This window comes from Phyllobates terribilis, unplaced genomic scaffold (genome assembly GCF_046119375.1).
Source record: "Phyllobates terribilis strain yellow unplaced genomic scaffold, ASM4611937v1 Scaffold_120__1_contigs__length_5212024, whole genome shotgun sequence".
Taxonomy (NCBI): Eukaryota; Metazoa; Chordata; class Amphibia; order Anura; family Dendrobatidae; genus Phyllobates; species Phyllobates terribilis.
The window spans coordinates 2,722,432-2,742,138 of record NW_027362880.1 but is presented as its reverse complement, the minus strand read 5'-3'; the positions used below and the strand labels follow the sequence as shown (position 1 = coordinate 2,742,138).

General features: G+C 47.3%; 2 protein-coding genes across 6 annotated transcripts in view; both read right to left on the bottom strand.

Moving 5' to 3' along the window:
- LOC141201631 (uncharacterized) overlaps nucleotides 1–19,707 on the bottom strand; it is a 375,891-nt gene that overhangs the window by 175,430 nt on the left and 180,754 nt on the right. The window lies entirely within an intron of this gene.
- On the bottom strand, nucleotides 11,850–19,533 carry LOC141201643 (uncharacterized). 5 transcript variants are annotated; one of them, XR_012272957.1, is made up of 9 exons: nucleotides 19,043–19,533; nucleotides 17,113–17,262; nucleotides 16,804–16,983; nucleotides 16,598–16,721; nucleotides 16,417–16,514; nucleotides 16,128–16,218; nucleotides 12,435–13,221; nucleotides 12,278–12,355; nucleotides 11,850–12,201 (listed from the first exon to the last, which is right to left on the bottom strand). XR_012272957.1 is itself a non-coding variant. In XM_073663665.1 (8 exons), the coding sequence occupies exons 3-8, from the start codon at nucleotides 17,188–17,190 to the stop codon at nucleotides 12,893–12,895; spliced, it is 900 nt and encodes a 299-aa protein (XP_073519766.1). In that variant the 5' UTR covers nucleotides 17,191–17,262; nucleotides 17,462–17,552; nucleotides 19,043–19,533; the 3' UTR covers nucleotides 11,850–12,892. The 5 variants fall into 5 exon arrangements, 3 of the variants coding, with proteins under 3 accessions (XP_073519766.1, XP_073519765.1, XP_073519768.1); XR_012272956.1 differs by having other exon boundaries at nucleotides 12,278–13,221; XM_073663665.1 differs by adding an exon at nucleotides 17,462–17,552 and having other exon boundaries at nucleotides 11,850–13,221.

Genomic DNA, 19,707 nt, shown 5'->3' with positions numbered 1-19,707 from the left:
TTTATGAAATATATACAGTACAGACCAAAAGTTTGGACACACCTTCTCATTTAAAGATTTTTCTGTATTTTCATGACTATGAAAATTGTACATTTGAAGGCATCAAAACTATGAATTAACACATGTGGAATTATATACTTAACAAAAAAGTGTGAAACAACTGAAAATATGTCTTATATTCTAGGTTCTTCAAAGTAGCCACCTTTTGCTTTGATGACTGCTTTGCACACTCTTTGCATTATCTTGATGAGCTTCAAGTGGTAGTCACCGGAAATGGTCTTCCAACAATCTTGAAGGAGTTCCCAGAGATGCTTAGCACTTGTTGGCCCTTTTGCCTTCACTCTGCGGTCCAGCTCACCCCAAACCATCTCGATTGGGTTCAGGTCTGATGACTGTGGAGGCCAGGTCATCTGGCGTAGCACCCCATCACTCTCCTTCTTGGTCAAATAGCCCTTACACAGCCTGGAGGTGTGTTTGGGGTCATTGTCCTGTTGAAAAATAAATGATAGTCCAACTAAACGCAAACCAGATGGAATAGCATGCCGCTGCAAGATGCTGTGGTAGCCATGCTGGTTCAGTATGCCTTCAATTTTGAATAAATCCCCAACAGTGTCACCAGCAAAGCACCCCCACACCATCACACCTTCTCCTCCATGCTTCACGGTGGGAACCAGGCATGTAGAGTCCATCCGTTCACCTTTTCTGCGTCGCACAAAGACACGGTGGTTGGAACCAAAGATCTCAAATTTAGACTCATCAGACAAAAGCATAGATTTCCACTGGTCTAATGTCCATTCCTTGTGTACTTTAGCCCAAACAAATCTCTTCTGCTTGTTGCCTGTCCTTAGCAGTGGTTTCCTAGCAGCTATTTTACCATGAAGGCCTGCTGCACAAAGTCTCCTCTTAACAGTTGTTGAAGAGATGTGTCTGCTGCTAGAACTCTGTGTGACATTGACCTGGTCTCTAATCTGAGCTGCTGTTAACCTGTGATTTATGAGGCTGGTGACTCGGATAAACTTATCCTCAGAAGCAGAGGTGACTCTTGGTCTTCCTTTCCTGGGGCGGTCCTCATGTGAGCCAGTTTCTTTGTAGCTGGTTTTTGCAACTGCCCCTGGGGACACTTTCAAAGTTTTCCCAATTTTTCGCACTGACTGACCTTCATTTCTTAAAGTAATGATGGCCACTCGTTTTTCTCTACTTAGCTGCTTTTTTCTTGCCATAATACAAATTCTAACAGTCTATTCAGTAGGACTATCAGCTGTGTATCCACCAGACTTCTGCACAACACAACTGATGGTCCCAACCCCATTCATAAGGCAAGAAATCCCACTTATTAAACCTGACAGGGCACACCTGTGAAGTGAAAACCATTTCTGGTGACTACCATTTGAAGCTCATCAAAAGAATGCCAAGAGTGTGCAAAGCAGTCATCAAAGCAAAAGGTGGCTACTTTGAAGAACCTAGAATATAAGACATATTTTCAGTCGTTTCACACTTTTTTGTTAAGTATATAATTCCACATGTGTTAATTCATAGTTTTGATGCCTTCAGTGTGAATGTACAATTTTCATAGTTATGAAAATACAGAAAAATCTTTAAATGAGAAGGTGTGTCCAAACTTTTGGTCTGTACTGTATATATATTTATTTTACATTATACATTTGACATTTTTTTATTGATATAATGACTGATGTTTCTATTGTGATGGAAATGTGATAGTGTAAATGTTTTCTACAGTATTCTGTGTTTGTGCTGCACTATCGATATGAAAAGCTTGTGACAATTGGAAAAAGACTTGTTACATATTACAATTGGTCTGTTCAATACTATGGCTTAAACAATCTTTTAACTGTAGGTAAATTTTATATAAATTGATGGGGTTTTTTTGGTCATAGTTTCACTCAGCACCTATTTTTTTCAGAAATAATCTGTTTCAGGTATATGATGACCCGTCACGTGACCCGTCGGGGGTCCACAGTCCGAACTGCCCGGGGCCTAGCTATCCTTAACCCACCCCGGGATATATACATTTGAAACCAGAAATTTACATACACTATATAAAAAGACACATCTGCATGTTTTACTCAATATCTGACATGAAATCAGAATAAACCTTTCCCATTTTAGGTCAATTAGGATTACCATAATTTTTAATATTTGCCAAATGCCAGAATAATGAGAGAGAAAGAAAGGGAGAGAGAGAATGTTTTAAGGCATTTTTATTACTGCAAAGTCAAAAGTTTACATACACTAAGATCATTATGCCTTTAAACAATTCTGTACTGCCCATATGATGATGTCAAGCGTTTGGAAGCTTCTTTTTTTTTGGCAACATCTGAGTTAATTAGAGACACACCTATTGATGTTTTTAAATGCACACCTGAAACACACTGCTTCTTTGTGTAGCATCATGGGAAAGTGTAAAGAAATCAGCCAAGATATCAGGAAGAGAATTGTGGACTTGCACAAGTCTGGCTCATCCTTGGGTACAATTTCAAGATACCTGAAGGTGCCTCGTTCATCTGTACAAACAATTATATGCAAGTACAAAAAAGATGGGAATGTCCAGCCATTATACCGCTGAGGAAGGAGATGGGTTCTGTGTCCCAGATATGAACATGCTTTTTTCCGATAATTGCATATCAACACAAGGACAAAAGCAAAAGACATTGTGAAGATGATGGCGGAAGCTGTTAAGAGTGTGTCAATATCCACAGTGAAATGAGTAGTGTATCAACATGGGCTGAAAGGCCACTCTGCCAGGAATAAGTCATTGCTCCAAAAGAAATATAAAAAAGCCAGATTAATGTTTGCAAATGCACACAGGAACATAGACCTTAATTTTTGGAGACATGTCCTGTGGTCTGATGAAACTAAAATTTAACTTTTTGTGCATAATGACTATAGGTACGTTTGGGGGAAAAAGGGAGAAGCTTGTAAGCCTAAAAACACCATCCTAACTGTGAAACACGGGGGTGGAAGCATCATGTTGTGGTGTTGTTTTGCTGCAGGAGGGACTGGTGCAATTCACAAAATAGATGGCCGTGAAGACCAGGGGTTTTCCGTGGGCGTAACACTACTCAGACAACACAGGGTGAGGGTTAAACAGTGTGGCAATACTTTATTGAACCACAAAACAGGACAATAAACACATAGAACAGTCCCAGCAAGTACCCAAGATGGTGCAAGTTACAGAGTCCTCACCCTTCCGCTGGCCCATCTAGGATAGAACAGTCGCGATTTTGGGGCTTCCAGGGCTGACTACCCCCACCAGTGGCACGCCGCTTTTTGCGGGCCCCCAAAGAGAGGAGGTAATGACAAGCTTAGGAAACTAGCCGAGGGCAGTGAGGTCTGGGGCCAGGTGACCTGTTTGTCCCAACCTGGATTCTTTAAGACGTCTCTGAGGGTTCAGCAATGGTCAATGGAGCCAATCTGTATTTCTCCAGCTGGGGCCGAAGTCCCCTAAGCTGACATGCTCACCGAATAGAGACAGAGACCCCCTTTTTATAGATCACAATTTTCCTTGCAGCCATCATTCACAAGTCAAGGGTCAGGGATGAAGGTGGAAAGAGCTCATGTTTGTGCATTTAATCAACTTGAATAGTTTGTCCTCTATTGCTCGGCAAATTAACAACTCCCTTTAGCTGGTATAATATGTAATCAGCATATTATCAAACAGTATTGCTCACCCTATCTTGCAAGATTTGCAGACAATAAGTTGTAGATCATCTTAACTCAAGTGTCAACAATCAGGATTATTCAAACAATAGTCTGTGTTAATCAACCACAGAAGATCACAGGTTAAAAAGTCAACATAAAAATAAAGGTATATTGCTCTTGCCATCAGAAAGTATGTCTGGCATAATTAAGAAGAAAAGCTGTGTTGTCTCAATGACATCATGAGAAAAAAAGATTATGTGGCAATACTGAAGCAACATCTCAACACATCAGCCAGGAAGTTAAAGTTTGGGCGGAGATGGGTCTTCCACATGAACAATGACCCAAAGCATACTGCCAAAATGTTAAAAAAGTGGCTTAAGGATAACAAAATCAATGTTTTGGAGTGGTCATCACAAAAGCCCTGATCTCAATCCTATTGAAAATGTATGGGCAAAGCTGAAAAGGTTGCGAGCAAGGTAACCTACAACCCTGGATCAGTTACACCAGTTTTGTCTGGAGGAATGGGCCCAAATTCCGACCAACTATTGTGAGAAGCTTGTGGAAGGATATCCCAAACGTTTGACCCAAGTCATTCAGTTTAAGGGCAATGGTACCAAATACTAATGAAATGTATGTAAACTTTTTACTTTGCAGTAAGTAATAAAAACGCCTTAAACATTCTCTCTCTCATTATTCTGGCATTTGGCAAATATTGAAAATTATGGTAATCCTAATTAACCTGAAATGGGAAAGGTTTATTTTGATTTAATTTCAGATATTGAGAAAAACATGCAGATGTGTCTTTTTATATAGTGTATGTAAACTTCTGGTTTCAACTGTATATATATTGTAACGGGACCGGGAGGTGGAACCTCTGAGCTGCAATACAAAGGGGAAGTCCTTGTAAGGAAGCGGGTGACTCCCAGGGAAGGCAAGCAGGTAGTCACAGCAAGTGACGGGGACAGTCTCTGGGTAAGCAGGCAGGTGATCACGGCAAGTGACGGGGACAGTCTCTGGGTAGACCGGCAGGTGGTCACGGCAAGTGACGGGGACAGTCTCTGGGTAGACTGGCAGGTGGTCACGGCAAGTGACGGGGACAGTCTCTGGGTAGACAGGCAGGTGGTCACGGCAAGTGACGGGGAAAGTCTCCGGGTAGACAGGCAGGTGGTCACGGCAAGTGACGGGGACAGTCTCTGGGTAGACGGCATGTACCTTCAACCCAGCGGGCAGATCGACACGGCAGGTACTGGCAGGTGCTTCCGGGTAAGCTGGTGGATAGCCGCGGCAGGTGCTGGCGGGCGCTTCCGGATAAGCAGGTAGATAAACTCAGCGGGTGCTGGCAGGTGCTCCCAGGTAAGCAGGAAGATAGACTCAGCGGGTGCTGGCAGGTGCTTCCAGGTAGCAGACTGGTGTGACAGGCAGGAATCAGGCTGGACTAGTCAGGCTAGCGGAGGGACCAGAGGGCTGAAGCAGAGGTGAAGACACAGTGCGGCAACTGTTGCTCGGGCACCTCCATTTTGGAGGAGGTGCCTTAAATGTGGGAAGTCCTCTGGCCATTGGCCGGGGACTTTTTAGGAAGACGCGCGCAGTCCTTTTAAGAGGGGGGGAGTGCGCGCGCGCGCGCCCTAAGCACTCTGCTGGAGGAGGGACACAGCAGGGAACAGAGCGCAGGGAGAAGCCGCGCCAGGAGCCGGGGGGCGAGAGAGAGAAGCGCTGGAGGGACCCACGTGAGGAGCGTGGAGGTGAGAGGGACGGCGTCCCTGCCTAGCAGAGGGCAGGGACGCCGATGCTACAGTACCCCCCCCTTTATGCCCCCTCTTCTTTAGGCCAGAAAGAAATTTATCAAGGAGGAGCGGGGCATGGATGTTCTCCCGGGGCTCCCACGTTCTTTCCTCAGGACCAAACCCCTTCCAATCCACTAGAAAAAAGGTCTTTCCTCTTACCCTCTTGGTGGCCAGAATGCTCTCTACCTCAAATTCGTTTTCAGCAGAAACCGGAGCAGGAGGCGTACCTGTAGTCTTGGAAAAAGAGTTAAGAACCACGGGTTTGAGCAGAGATACATGGAAGGAGTTGGGGATCCGCAAGTTGGCCGGGAGTTTCAATTTATAGGCCACCGGGTTGATTTGCTTGATAATTTCCAGTGGGCCGATGAACTGGGGCCCTAACTTGTAGGAAGGAATCTTGAGCCAGACATATTTGGACGAGAGACAGACCTTATCTCCAGGACGGAATTGGGGCGGATCCAGACGTCTCTTGTCAGCCTGTCTCTTCATCCGCTCGGAGGATTGAAGAAGTGCGGATCTGGTACTCTCCCAAATGGTGGAGAATTCGCTAACAAGAGATTCCGCGGATGGGTTGTCCACCGAGGCGGAGATGGGAAACGGGATTCGGGGATGTTGGCCGTAGACTGTAAAAAACGGGGATTTGGAAGAGGGTTCGCTCTCGTGATTATTGTAGGAGAATTCGGCCCACGGTAAAAGATCCACCCAATCGGAATGGTGGGCATTAACAAAGTGCTGGAGGTAACTGGTTAAGATTTGGTTGATCTGCTCTACTTGACCATTGGACTGTGGGTGATAAGCAGAAGAGAAGTCCAAGGTGACCCCCAGCAGTTTACACGTGGCTCTCCAGAAGCAAGAGGTGAACTGAACCCCTCGATCGGATATGATGTGGAGAGGAAGACCATGGAGACAGAAAATATGATGAATAAAGTCCTTAGCCAATTCCGATGCAGACGGAAGACCCGGCAGGGAAATTAAGTGAGCCATTTTAGAGAAGCGATCAGCGACCATCCAAATGACCGTACAACCAGCAGAGACAGGGAGATCCGTTATAAAGTCCATGGCTATATGCTGCCATGGGGCAGCAGGTACGGGAAGAGGCAGAAGGCGGCCGGCTGGCAGATGTCTAGGAACCTTGTTATGGGCGCAGGACGCACAGGCCGAGACAAAGTCTATTACCTCCTTGCGCAGGGTAGGCCACCAGTAATGCCGGGCAATAAGCTGGAGGGTCTTCTTTTGGCCAGCATGGCCAGCTAGCTTAGATGAATGTCCCCAGTGCAGAACCTTCTCACGATCAGGTACGGTCACGAACGTCTTACCGGGTGGAAGACGATTCAGATCCAAGGGAGCCACCTGCATTACCTTGGCGGGGTCGATGATGTGCTTAGGCTCCTCCTCTAGATCGGAGAACTGAAAGGATTGGGACAAGGCATCGGCTTTGATATTCTTGTCTGCCGGGCGGAAATGAAGAATGAAATCAAAGTGGGCGAAGAACAAGGACCACCTGGCGCGGGTTAAGTCTTTGGGCACTCTGGAGGTAAGCCAAGTTTTTGTGGTCCGTATAAATTATTACCGGGTGAAGAGCCCCCTCGAGCAGGTAACGCCACTCCTCCAGTGCCAATTTAACGGCTAACAATTCTCGGTCTCCTATAGAATAATTGCGCTCAGACGAAGATAAGAGCTTGGAGAAGAAGCCGCAGGTTACCATTCTCCCGGATGGCGACTTTTGGGTGAGCACCGCTCCGGAGGAGGAAGCATCTACTTCTAAGAAGAATTGTTTGTTGTAGTCCGGATGGTGCAGCACAGAAGCGGAGGAGAAAGCTTGTTTCAAAGAAAGGAAGGCCTCTTCAGCCTCGGGCGGCTATTCTTTGGGACTAGCGCCTTTACGGGTGAGCGCAGAGATAGGGGCAGTCCGGGAAGAGAAGTGCGGAATGAAGAGGCGGTAGTAATTGGCGAAGCCCAGGAACCACTGAATAGCCTTCAACCCCTCCGGTCGGGGCCACTTCAGGATGGCAGAAAGTTTCTCAGGATCCATTCGTAGGCCGGTCTGGGAGATGACGTAGCCCAGAAATGGAAGCGAGGTCTGCTCAAAGAGGCACTTCTCAAATTTTGCGTAGAGATGGTTCTGCCTGAGCCTGAGCAGGACCTGACGAATGTCCCTCCGGTGTGTGGGAAGATCCGGAGAGAAGATCAAGATGTCGTCCAGGCACACCACCACGCAGGAGTAGAGAAGGTCATGGAAGATGTCATTGACCAACTCTTGAAAGACGGCGGGAGCATTACAAAGGCCAAAGGGCATTACGAGGTATTCATAGTGGCCATCCTGGGTGTTGAATGCCGTCTTCCATTCATCCCCCTGGCGGATACAGACCAGGTTATATGCCCCACGGAGATCCAGCTTGGTGAAGATTCTGGCACCCCTCAGACGGTCAAATAATTCAGGAATGAGTGGAAGGGGGTATTTATTCTTCACCGTGATCTGGTTAAGACCTCTATAGTCTATACAAGGACGAAGTGAGCCATCCTTCTTTTTAACGAAGAAGAAGCCTGCTCCTGCCGGGGAGGTAGATTTCCGGATAAATCCCCGGGCCAGATTTTCCTCGATATATTCAGACATGGCCCGGGTCTCGGCAGCGGACAAAGGGTAAATACGCCCACGGGGTGGAGTAGCGCCGGGTACCAGGTCGATTGGGCAACAGTATGGTCTATGGGGGGGTAATGTCTCTGCTTCTTTCTTGTTGAAAACATCAGCATAAGACCAATAAGGAACCGGTAGACCGGGTAGATTGGCTGGAGTAGGAGAAGGACGAGCAGGACGAACAGGAACTAAACAAGTCTTATGACAGTCCTGCCCCCAGAGAAGGACTTCTCCGGTCTGCCAATTCAGCACGGGTGCATGTCTCTGGAGCCAAGGAAGGCCTAACAAGAGGGCGTGAGAGAGTCCAGGTAGAACATGGAAGAAGATCCTCTCAGAGTGCAGCATTCCCACCTGCAGAGTTATGGGTTCGGTGATGAGTTGGATGGTTAGCGGTAAGAGCCCTCCATCCACGGAGGCGACAGATAAGGGTTCAGCAAAAGGTTTAGTGGGAATGCGGTATTTCTCTACCAGGCACTGGGAAATAAGGTTTCCGACAGCTCCAGAATCGAGTTGAGCTAGTTCAAAGTAGCGGTTCTCCCCGCAGATGATAGAGACCGACAGCATCAGAGATGGAGAGGGTTTACTCTTGTCTAGGATGACCTCTCCGAGCGATCCTAGACACTGGCGTTTCCCGGCCTCTCTGGGCAGGAACGGATCTGGTGCTCCTTACTGCCACAGTAGAAACAGCTCCCCTTAGCAGGGCGTGACTCTTGACGGGTTTTGACCATCTTGGTCTGGTCGACCTGCATGGACTCTGGCGAGTGCGCCTGGGGAGTTACAGAGGAAGAGACGGGTCTCTGGAAAGTGGGAGCAAGGCGGGAAAACCTCCTCTCACGGATGACCTCTTTGGTACACTCTTGGGACCGGATGTCAATCCGGGTGGCAAGTGTTACTGAGTCATCCAGGGAGGTTGGAATGTCCCGACCGGCGAGTTCATCTTTAATCTGGCCGGATAGGCCTTCCCAGAAGACAGACACCAGGGCCTCGTTATCCCAGGTAAGCTCAGAAGCAAGGGTACGGAACCGTATGGCATATTGGCCCACGGTGAGACTCCCTTGGCGGAGGCGTAGCAGAGAGGAGGCGGATGAGGTCTTTCGTCCTGGTTCGTCGAAGACTTTCCAGAAAGCCGTGAGAAAGGCTGGCAGGTTGGACACCAGGGGGTCTCCTCTTTCCCATAGGGGATTTAGCCAAGCCAGTGCCTCCCCAGTGAGATGGGACATGATGAAGGCCACTTTGGCCCGGTCGGTGGTGAATTGGTGTGCCAAAAGTTCGAAGTGCAGGGTGCACTGGTTAATGAAGCCTCGTGCCAGACCGGGGTCTCCACCAAAACGAGGCGGGGCGGATAGGCGGGGACCGGGAAGGGATGCCATGGTATTGATGGGCAGCGACGCTGCCGGGGTAGGAGTCGTGTGACTGGAAGCAGGTCCCGATGAGGCAGTCAGTGTGTCCAGGCGGGAGTTAACATTACGCAGGTGGCTCAGGATGGACTCCTGTTGAGACCTCTGACGGGAAAGTTCATGGCATAGGTCCGAGAGCGAGGGAGCTTGGGTGCCACCGGGTTCCATGGCCCGAGCAAACTGTAACAGGACCGGGAGGTGGAACCTCTGAGCTGCAATACAAAGGGGAAGTCCTTGTAAGGAAGCGGGTGACTCCCAGGGAAGGCAAGCAGGTAATCACAGCAAGTGACGGGGACAGTCTCTGGGTAAGCAGGCAGGTGGTCACGGCAAGTGACGGGGACAGTCTCTGGGTAGACCGGCAGGTGGTCACGGCAAGTGATGGGGACAGTCTCTGGGTAGACTGGCAGGTGGTCACAGCAAGTGACGGGGACAGTCTCTGGGTGGACAGGCAGGTGGTCACGGCAAGTGACGGGGACAGTCTCCGGGTAGACAGGCAGGTGGTCACGGCAAGTGACGGGGACAGTCTCTGGGTAGACGACAGGTACCTTCAACCCAGCGGGCAGATCGACACTGCAGGTACTGGCAGGTGCTTCGGGGTAAGCTGGTGGATAGCCGCGGCAGGTGCTGGCGGGCACTTCCGGATAAGCAGGTGGATAAACTCAGCGGGTGCTGGCAGGTGCTCCCAGGTAAGCAGGAAGATAGACTCAGCGGGTGCTGGCAGGTGCTTCCAGGTAGCAGACAAGTGTCAGGCAGGAATCAGGCTGGACTAGTCAGGCTAGCGGAGGGACCAGAGGGCTGAAGCAGAGGTGAAGACACAGTGCGACAACTGTTGCTCAGGCACATCCATTTTGGAGGAGGTGCCTTAAATGTGGGAAGTCCTCTGGCCATTGGCCGTGGACTTTTTAGGAAGACGCGCGCAGTCCCTTTAAGAGGGGGGGAGTGCGCGCGCCCTAAGCACTCTGCTGGAGGAGGGACGCGCGCCGGCCACAGCAGGGAACGGAGCGCAGGGAGAAGCCGCGCCAGGAGCCGGGGGGCGAGAGAGAGAAGCGCTGGAGGGACCCACGTGAGGAGCGTGGAGGTGAGAGGGACGGGACGCCGATGCTACATATATGTTATATTAAATTAACTCACAACTGACGTTTTATTTCTGATGGAGTCGTTCACTTTTCCCGTCTTTTCCATCTGGGCCGGGCCGATATCACAACTTCTCCAGCGACATCTGCAGAGATTACAACAAAGAAACATTTGACTTCTCACACCTCCAGCACCGTCCCCATCTATTCCCAACCTGCACAAACTCCTCATCCCGCTGTCACCCCAATGCTGAACCACTGCTGTGCCCCTATTCCTGATCCTCTTATTGCTCACATAGTAATGCCCACCAATGTGCCTCTTACAAAGTAAAATGCCTCCTTTGTACCCTTAGATGGTAAAACTGTGCCCCCGAAAACAGTGCCCACATTTTTCCCATAGAAAATAATATAAAATATACATAATAAAACTTGACAGTCACAATAGCCGCAGTGCCCCTATAACAATTATGCATCTTACAGTGCCTTGTGAAAGTATTTGGCCCCCTTGAACTTTTCTACCTTTTGCCACATTTCTGGCTTCAAACATAAAGATATAAAATTCTAATTTTTTGGGGAAGAATCAACAACAAGTGGGACACAATCGTGAAGTGGAACGAAATCTATTGGATATTTTAAACTTTTTTAACAAAATTTAAAACTGAAAAGTGGGGCGTGCAATATTATTCGGCCCCCTTGAGTTAATACTTTGTAGCGCCACATTTTGCTGCGATTACAGCTGCAAGTCGCTTGGGGTATGTCTCTATCAGTTTTGCACATCGAGAGGCTGAAATTCTTGCCCATTCTTCCTTGCAAAACAGCTCAAGCTCAGTGAGGTTGGATGGAGGGCGTTTATGAACAGCAGTTTTCAGCTGGGGAAACAGTGGGGGAATTGGGTTAAATGCTCAAGTGTGGTGTTGGATGAGTTGGTCAGAGACATAATATTTGATATGCTAGTTCTTTAATAGCAACATAATAGGATGGATAGAATGTTGTGCAATTCATGATACATTTGGTATTTGTACGTCAAGGAGGGACGACAGTCTTATGCCAAATCAGATAGTTAAGGGATGAAAAGGGGGGTTCTGGTGGGGAGGGTTGGGGGTGTTTTTTTAAATCCTGTAAATGTGATGTTTTATTATATAAATAATATTTAGGGGGCGCTGGTGGACTCACAACCGTGACCTGCTGCTGATACGCGCAGTAAACCAAAAAAGACTGCAAGGGTTTAAGTAGTAAGTGTATAGAGTACCTGCGCTGGTCCTGGTCAGCTTTAGGTACTAATAAACAGGCTATGAGCGGGTGAGGTAAAACTTATATTATTTTATTCAGTGGTTAAAAAGGCTCAAATAGTAGTTTGTCTAAAAGCACATGTAGAATAAAATTGTCAGACTAGAGATGGCTGACCAAGTTCGTTTTAAAACCACATAGTAGACAAATTCCTGATTGGAACGTGCTAGATGGGGTTAGTGGGTAGGAGGCTTGATGTTGGGTGAGGATCACCTGAAAGGAAAGGGAATGGCAGTTAGAGGATGCCCTAATCACTATTTGATTTTTACATAGGTTATAATATTAATGTGGAGTATTAGAGCTTGGTGTGAGAGGGCGGTTCTAGTGGTGGCTTCAGATCCGTAGGGATGCTGTAGGTCAGCTGTCTGTAGGGACAGAGGAGAAAGTAAGGAGGAGCATACTCAGGGTTGATATGTTAATAGCGGTATAACAGGGTTTTACCTGGATTTATAGAAGGAGTGAAGGCACAGGTGTAATTGGCTCCAAGGTCATTAGGTCACTGCCGGCTTTACACTGTATCTGGGTAAGGGTTAAAAGATTATAAATAGGAATTATACTAAATTCAGAATGGTAACTGGGTGGTGATGTGGTGAATTACCCTGAGTTGGTAAGTGGCGTTTCTCTCCTGGAAAGCGCAATCCTGTGAGGTCCTGGATTGGCGGATTGGCGGATAAAATTGAGAGTTGCTAATCACTTGTATGCAGGACGAGCATGAAATGATTGTGTTCTTTCTGCTCCAAGGTGGTCTGTCAGTAGATGGCTGACAGGGATGGGCAGCCAGTACTTTAGACTAACGTTGGCTTACTGATAGTAAAAGGTGGCACGCAATGTGGTTGAGGTCGTGCGTGACAGACGCCAGCTTATCGATCACGTACCTTGTGGTAGCGGTATTAGCTGGCAGTAGTCGGTGGTCGTTCCAGGCGCCTGTCACTTTACTGACCTGCGGGTGGGAGCGTATGACGCTCTGCAGTGTGGGTGTCTCGCCGTACACGGAGTCCCGGCCAGAGGCTCCAGTGGAGGCGGGCACCCAGATATGGCGGTACCTTTTCGTCCGGGCTAGGACCCGCGTGACGTCAGGTCACGTGATGTCTCGCAATGAGGTTGGTACGGATAGCACTGAGGACTTTTGTATGGCGTCTTTGCTATATGAGCAGTTTGTTTTTTAATGCTTAGTTTGTGACTTTGATTTTCCTTAGTAGTCGGTAATGTATCAGAAGACCGGACCTGTTTCAAAGGATCAGATGACAGATCTTTGCTGTGAGGGGATGATGGGATATCTGGAGTAATGGCATTCACTTCAATTGTATCCTGTGGGATCTCAAGATCATCTGATTTAAAAATTGAAGATGTCAGCTGTCCCTCTGATCTCCTGGTACAGTCATCTGCTATGATAAAAATCAATTATTATTTTTCAATAAAATATCCTTGAATTTTATATTTTTTAACATTTCTACTTAAACTCTCTGTAAAATTATGAATTATTCAGCAAGACAATGACAGTTCACAGTCTAATAGAAAACCTCATAGGATGAACCTGTTATGTTGGGGAAAATAATACCAATAAAAACTTCCACTCATCCCACAAAGAACAAGTCCCCACTCAGGCCCATCTTAGGAATATATATATTGGAGGGTGGAGTTAGGTAGTCGGAGTGTGCTGACACTTTAGATCAGTGAAGGAGCAGCACGTCTGCTGCTGTGTTGAGGGCCCCGAGTGTGGCCGAGGCAAGGAGAGGAGAGAGGAGTTAAGGGGGCAGAGGAGCATCTGAAGCTCACCCCAGGACACAAGCCGGACACCGGGTCCGCGCCTACAGGGTCCTCTACACCCAGTAGGGACAACCGGCATACCAGGAGGATTCCAGATCCCTGGTCAACCTGAAGCTACCATCATTTTACAGAACTAGGAACCACGAAGGCCCCAGCGTCCAGGGATAGTGGTAGCCGGAGAAAAGTTCTATTACCAAGCAGACAGGTGAGAGAGTGAAACAGCATAGAAGCTAGGCCTAGTTCCAGGCTGGCCAGAAGCTTTAGAGAAAGGAAGAAACGGACCAGGAGGCCTACTACCTGCTCACTGGGGAGAGTCCAGAAGTGCACCCTTCCTACTAGGTACCCTGGACCATACCTGCCGTTACACCAGTAAAGGTACTGAAGCGAATCCCCTGTGTGCGTGACCATCATTCCCCCTGACCCAACCGGGCCACCTCTCACTTGCATCCCTTCCATCAACTCTGCCCTGGGGGCCCGCTCCGCCTGTGGGGAGCAGAAACATTCCAGCTGCCATCCCATCACCCCCGGAGGTCTGCAGCAGCGCCGGTACTCATTACTGGGAACCACAGGTGGCGTCACAAGACAAAACTGTTAACAAACCCCCTTTTAAAGAGTGACCCCAGGGTACGGGCCGGGAGCCGACTGCCGTGACATCCCACAGAAGGTCAAGGCCTGGGTACCGAGCTTCCCCCATATCCCCCTGGGCAAGTCATGTGTCTCCTGGAGCACAATCTGGGCACTATGTGTTGGGTAACAAAATGGCAAATGCACAATTTTCACTCTGCAACATCCACTGAGTGCTAATTTCCGATAAAGTACCTGTAGAGTCCAAATATTCCCTACTTCTAAAGATTAATTCATTCACGGTTATAATTTCCAAAATGGGGTCACTTTATGGGGATTTCTACTGCTCTAGTTTTCTGCCTTTTGTCATAGTAAGGGCTTCTGCAAATGGTGTGACCCATCTCCACTGGGACCTGCTCCTGCGACGTCTGCTTCTGTCACCAAGCGCCACCTTATTCATTCTGCAGGCAGCGCTGGTGATGGAGGAGACGTCAGAACCAGAAGCTCTGGGCGGCACAGGCCCTGTCCAGCCACTAAGATTAGGTAGCCTGGGACCTGTAGTACCATCCAGTCTGGCAGTATGGGTGTGTATGCTGTCCAGCTGAAGTAATCTGCTCCCTACTTCAGCCAACTGGAAAGCACCACACCCTACTAAAGCTGGAAGCATATTGCCGGAAGCTGCCAAATACAGCCTTGTTCTCCTCTGGTTCAGTCCTGTGTGCTCAGCTCACGGCTTGTGTATTTGTTTCCTGTTGTGACCTCGGCCCGTTTACTGACTACTCTTGTGTCTTCTGATTTTGCATTTTCTCTGCTCTCCTGGTTCTGATCCGGCTACCTGACTATTCCTCGTCCCATCTCACACCGCAGAACAGCAGGTAACACCATGGCCCAAGCCTAGGGGCCTCTGTGTAAGTCCAGATACGGAGAAAACAGAGTAGATAGCGCCAAGCCTGTTCATGGTGACCATCTTTTGAGCTGCCAGGTGACCATGAACAGTGCCCCCAATACATTGTGTCTGCAAACTATTCCAGCAAGATCTGCATTCAAATAGCTAAATGGCGCTCCTTCCCTTCTTAACCTGCCATGTGCCCAGATAGTAGGATACAACCGTAAAATAATTTGTAAGGTGTATCTGTTTCTTATTATCCTTTGTGAAGAATTCCAAAGATATCACCATATAATGTGACACACGTCAGATATAAAAAATGGGCACTGATAGGAACACAAAACCGTCAGCGGGAAGTGGATTAATCAGAGTATTTTGGGAACTAACTGCTGTAGTCAAAAACTGTGAGTATAGATAATTACACATTTTCTGAAATGATCAAGCTCAACAGTTTTCATCAGTAATAAATGAGTAACTAGTGGTGAAACCTCTCTGGGGTAATTGGAGTATGGGGCTCGGTGGCTCTTGGCAATCTAAACTATTGTAAGGGCCAATATTTTCTGTCAGATGAGTGTCAAGAAGAAATATTAGACATTCAAAGAGAACTTTTTATAATACTGCAGAGCTGAGGTGTCTTAAATTTAGCTTAGAGATATATCATCGCACAGGTGAAATGTTTTTATGTAGTTTATCGCAATACTATTTGAAGTTAGATGCTTTTAAAATAAATTGAAAAGTCAGGATAAAGGGAAACTCTGTTGTTATTGTACAGAAATTCACACTTGTCCCTCACTGCACATTTGATGTTGTCGATTATAAAAGCAAAGTTTGGTCAGAAAGACTGGACCTGGTCTTGTAGGGACCATATGAGGACATTCAGCAGCACAGAAAGGACTTTCAATGCCCAAAGTCATTTGAACAGTTTTGTTTTGGGTGGAGGAGAACGTTTTGATCTAGAGGCAAAATGGTGATCACACGATTGTGATACGGCCGGACTACACCACCGATAAAGCAGCCACAGCCGGTGACTGAGAAGAATCTGTGACTACTCTGCATTTAGTGGTTACTACTCACCTGGGTAGTCATATGTAAGAATCTCCTCTTTACACCACTCATCACCCCTCACATATGTCTCTGTGGTATTAATATGGGACAGATCTTCACCCTGAAACAAATATTGTAAAAGTCACAGACAGATGGAGAAGTCCCATCTATGATCAACTCTAATCCTGCCATCTCCACCGTTCTCATTACACAAGTATAAACCATATAATACTGGTGGATAAAACAAGACTGAACACAAGACCTTCACAGCCGTCTACACATCATAGGGGAGATCTCATGATACCTTCTCTCCATCTACCTGATGATCCTGAGGAACACTGAGATCTTCTTGTTTACAGTCCTGTGGAGGAAGAGGACGGGGACATCTCTCTGGTGTTGTCCTCTTACTGGATAGATCTGGAGAAAACACATACAGGGACTGGATTCATTCTTTACATACAGATAATTATAGGCCGTGTGTATTTAGTCCTGTCTATTACCTGGTGATGTGAGGGGCTGGGGAACCTCCATCATGATGTCCTTGTACAGATCTTTGTGTCCTTCTAAATACTCCCACTCCTCCATGGAGAAATAGACTGTGACATCCTGACACCTTATAGGAACCTGACACATACAATGATACCGTCATCCCCCAATCCCTTCATAGCATTACTGTATAATGTCCCAGCATTCCCAGCAGTGTCACCTCTCCAGTCAGCAGCTCAATCATCTTGTATGCGAGTTCTAGGATCTTGTGGTCATTGATGTCCTCATGTATGAGGGGGTGAGGTGGAGGCTCTGTGATTGGGCTCAGGGGTCTTCCCCATCCCTCAGACACAGGGTCCTGACAGCGCTCACTAGAGGTCTTCTTCACTACTGTGTAATCCTGGTTATGGAGAGACACATTAATAAATCTCACTCCAGACATTTCCAGAGTCCTCACCTCTCCAGTTCTGTCCATCTGTTATTCCCATAGATAAGAATGATGTAATGTGACGTCATCAGAATCTCTCACCTCTCCAGTAAGCCGGAAGAGGATCTCTAGGGTGAGGTGTAATATCCTCTCCACCATCTTGTCTCTGTCCATATCCATCTTTGATTGGTAAATCAGGAAAATTCTCTTCTATAGAAGATCTTCACTGAGAGGATCCGATATTGTAGAGATCTGAATGAGAAGAAGATGAGCCGATGTAACATCATAAAAATCCTGTGTAATAATACAATTACTGGAGATAATAAGTGGAAAGATATGAGATTTATTATTTTACAGTATTTAGTTTTTTCTTTACATCTAGTAATAAAACCTATATATTTTCGGCCACAGACAACAAGCAGTTTCTTCCTTGGAGTCTGTAGTTGAATACCTTTCTCACAAGATGGTTATCTGATGGTTTTACAAGATGGTTGTTTGTTCTCAGCCCCGACCCTTTCACAACTCCTGTCTCCTAGTTTAATCTCAAGAGAAACACATAATGAGAACCTGGCTTACACCTCTGGGTTTTCACAAATGCGGCATTGATAAATGTCCACCATGTAAATATGCCGAACACAAGAAATAGATTTAATCACATTAAATAAAACATTTCATTACACAATGTATCAGCTGCCGCAGAGAATTTGTAGTATATTGTATTCAGTGTCTGGGATGTAATGTCAGATATGTCGGCTGCTCCTCCTGTAAATAAGGCAGAGAATTAATGAGCACATAGGAGACCCCACTAATCCCGCGGCCATTAACCCTTCCAACGTTTCCACACATTTCCTAAGGGTATGTGCACACGATGCAGAAATGCTCAGGATTTTTTCCTGAGCGTTTCTGCATCTCTCTGGCAGGAAAAAACGCATGCGGATTGTACATGCGGTTTCCTGCCAGGGACATGCGGAAATGAAGCGGTCTTCACTTTCATTTCCGCATGCGGGTTGACAAGCGCTTCCCAAGCGATTTTAGCATCACTTGGAAAAGTGCTTGACAACTTGGTCACACTATATAAATCCATGCAACCGGCATGGATTTATATAGTGTGTGATGTCAAAAAATAAAAAATAAATCTATACGTTACCCTCTGATGGCCCCCGGTGTCCTGCTTCATCGGTCCCGGCTGCCGGCAGTGAAGACTGTAGGACCTTCCGACGTCAGCGTCACGTGACCCGTCACATGACTCTGACGTCAGCGAAGGTCCTTCATTCAACCGCGAAGTGCGCGGGAAGCCGGCAGGACGCAGCGCGGGCCGTCAGAAGGTGAGAATAATATGTATTTTTTATTTTATTCTTTTTTTTTTAATGGTACCTGGGTCTGGATGAGAGTCCTCTCATCCACACCCGGGTACCATCCGCACATTAGACCGCATGAAAAGCGCATCAACATATACAGTGATGCGGATTCCATGCGGTCTAATGCAAGTCAATGGCGGCAAAAGAGCAGCGTTTCTGCAAAATTAAGTGACATGCGCATCATGGGCATCATGGGCACAGTACATGCGGATTTCCATTGGGGAACATTGCTGCCCTTCTACCATGCGTTTTTCATGCTTTTCCGCGGCGTTTACGCAACTGCAAAAACGCCGCGGAAACGCACGAAAAACGCATCGTGTGAACTCAGCCTAAGAGAACACAATGGTGACTTCAAGAACTTTCAGTTTTGTGGCAGTGAAAGGGTAAATCGTTCAGGTGTCGGGGAGATGGCAGAGGAGCATTGCTGAACCGTGAAGCTTCCTGGACACTGAGGCCAAATCCATCGTACCGGAGGGTATAAAGAGAAGGAGGGATCTGATCTTACATTACCAGACCGGTGAAGGGGCCATATTGTGATGACTGTAAGATGATTGTGTTTCTTCATTGTCTTTCTTTGTATAATATCTATTACATCTATTAATGCCGCCATTCATCCTGTGCACAGGAGCGGCTGCTCCAGAGACATTTATATCCGGCTCAGGTTTCATTCTTACCTTCGGTTCTGGGTATGAAGTATCACTCCGAAACGCGTCACCTCCACATTAATTCTCTCTGGATTCTTTCCTCCAATGTTCTGATGACGTCCCATCATTATTGTGACATAAGGTTATAAAATGAAGGAATAAAAGTTTTATGTTATTTGAGGTCCTGGATCGTCCTCTATGTGTGGACAGTTATCACCACTATCTACATTACTGTGCTGGAACTAGGAGAGGAATAATGGCGTTGTGTGAGGACTTCTCTGGGCTTCTGTCCTTCATCCTGCAGTCGTCTGAATGGATCTAATGTGGACGGGAACCAGCTAAGCCGCATTCTGTCCACAGCTGTTACCTCACTGTTCACACCACACAGAGACCCCAAAAGAGTCTCCGTGCTGAAGGGGTTAATGCCCCCTGCGCCCAGTAATGGGGGATCTCCACATAACTCCACCTGCAGAGCCGCCACCACATATATGGCTGTTCTGTGCGCACAGGACCTGTGATGAGGTCACAGGAGGGGAGGAGTCAGGGGTCACATGATCAGGGGCTTCAGTGAATGCACAGTGTGAACTGTGCGGCTCCTGTACAGTGATATCCGGAGTGAAGACGCTACATGGAGACGTCTCCGCAGTCAGTGACATTTCCGGCATTATTTGCCCCTCACTACTGGCACAATTACC

What these genes read in the sequence shown, in the direction of transcription:
- LOC141201643 (XM_073663665.1), bottom strand. Translation starts at nt 17,190, where the DNA reads ATGGATATGGACAGAGACAAGATGGTGGAGAGGATATTACACCTCACC. An exon ending in TTGAGCTGCTGACTGGAGAG is followed by an intron (nt 16,722 to 16,803) that starts GTGACACTGCTG and finishes TGTATGTGTCAG; the next exon opens with GTTCCTATAAGGTGTCAGGA. An exon ending in GTGTTCCTCAGGATCATCAG is followed by an intron (nt 16,219 to 16,416) that starts GTAGATGGAGAG and finishes TATTTGTTTCAG; the next exon opens with GGTGAAGATCTGTCCCATAT.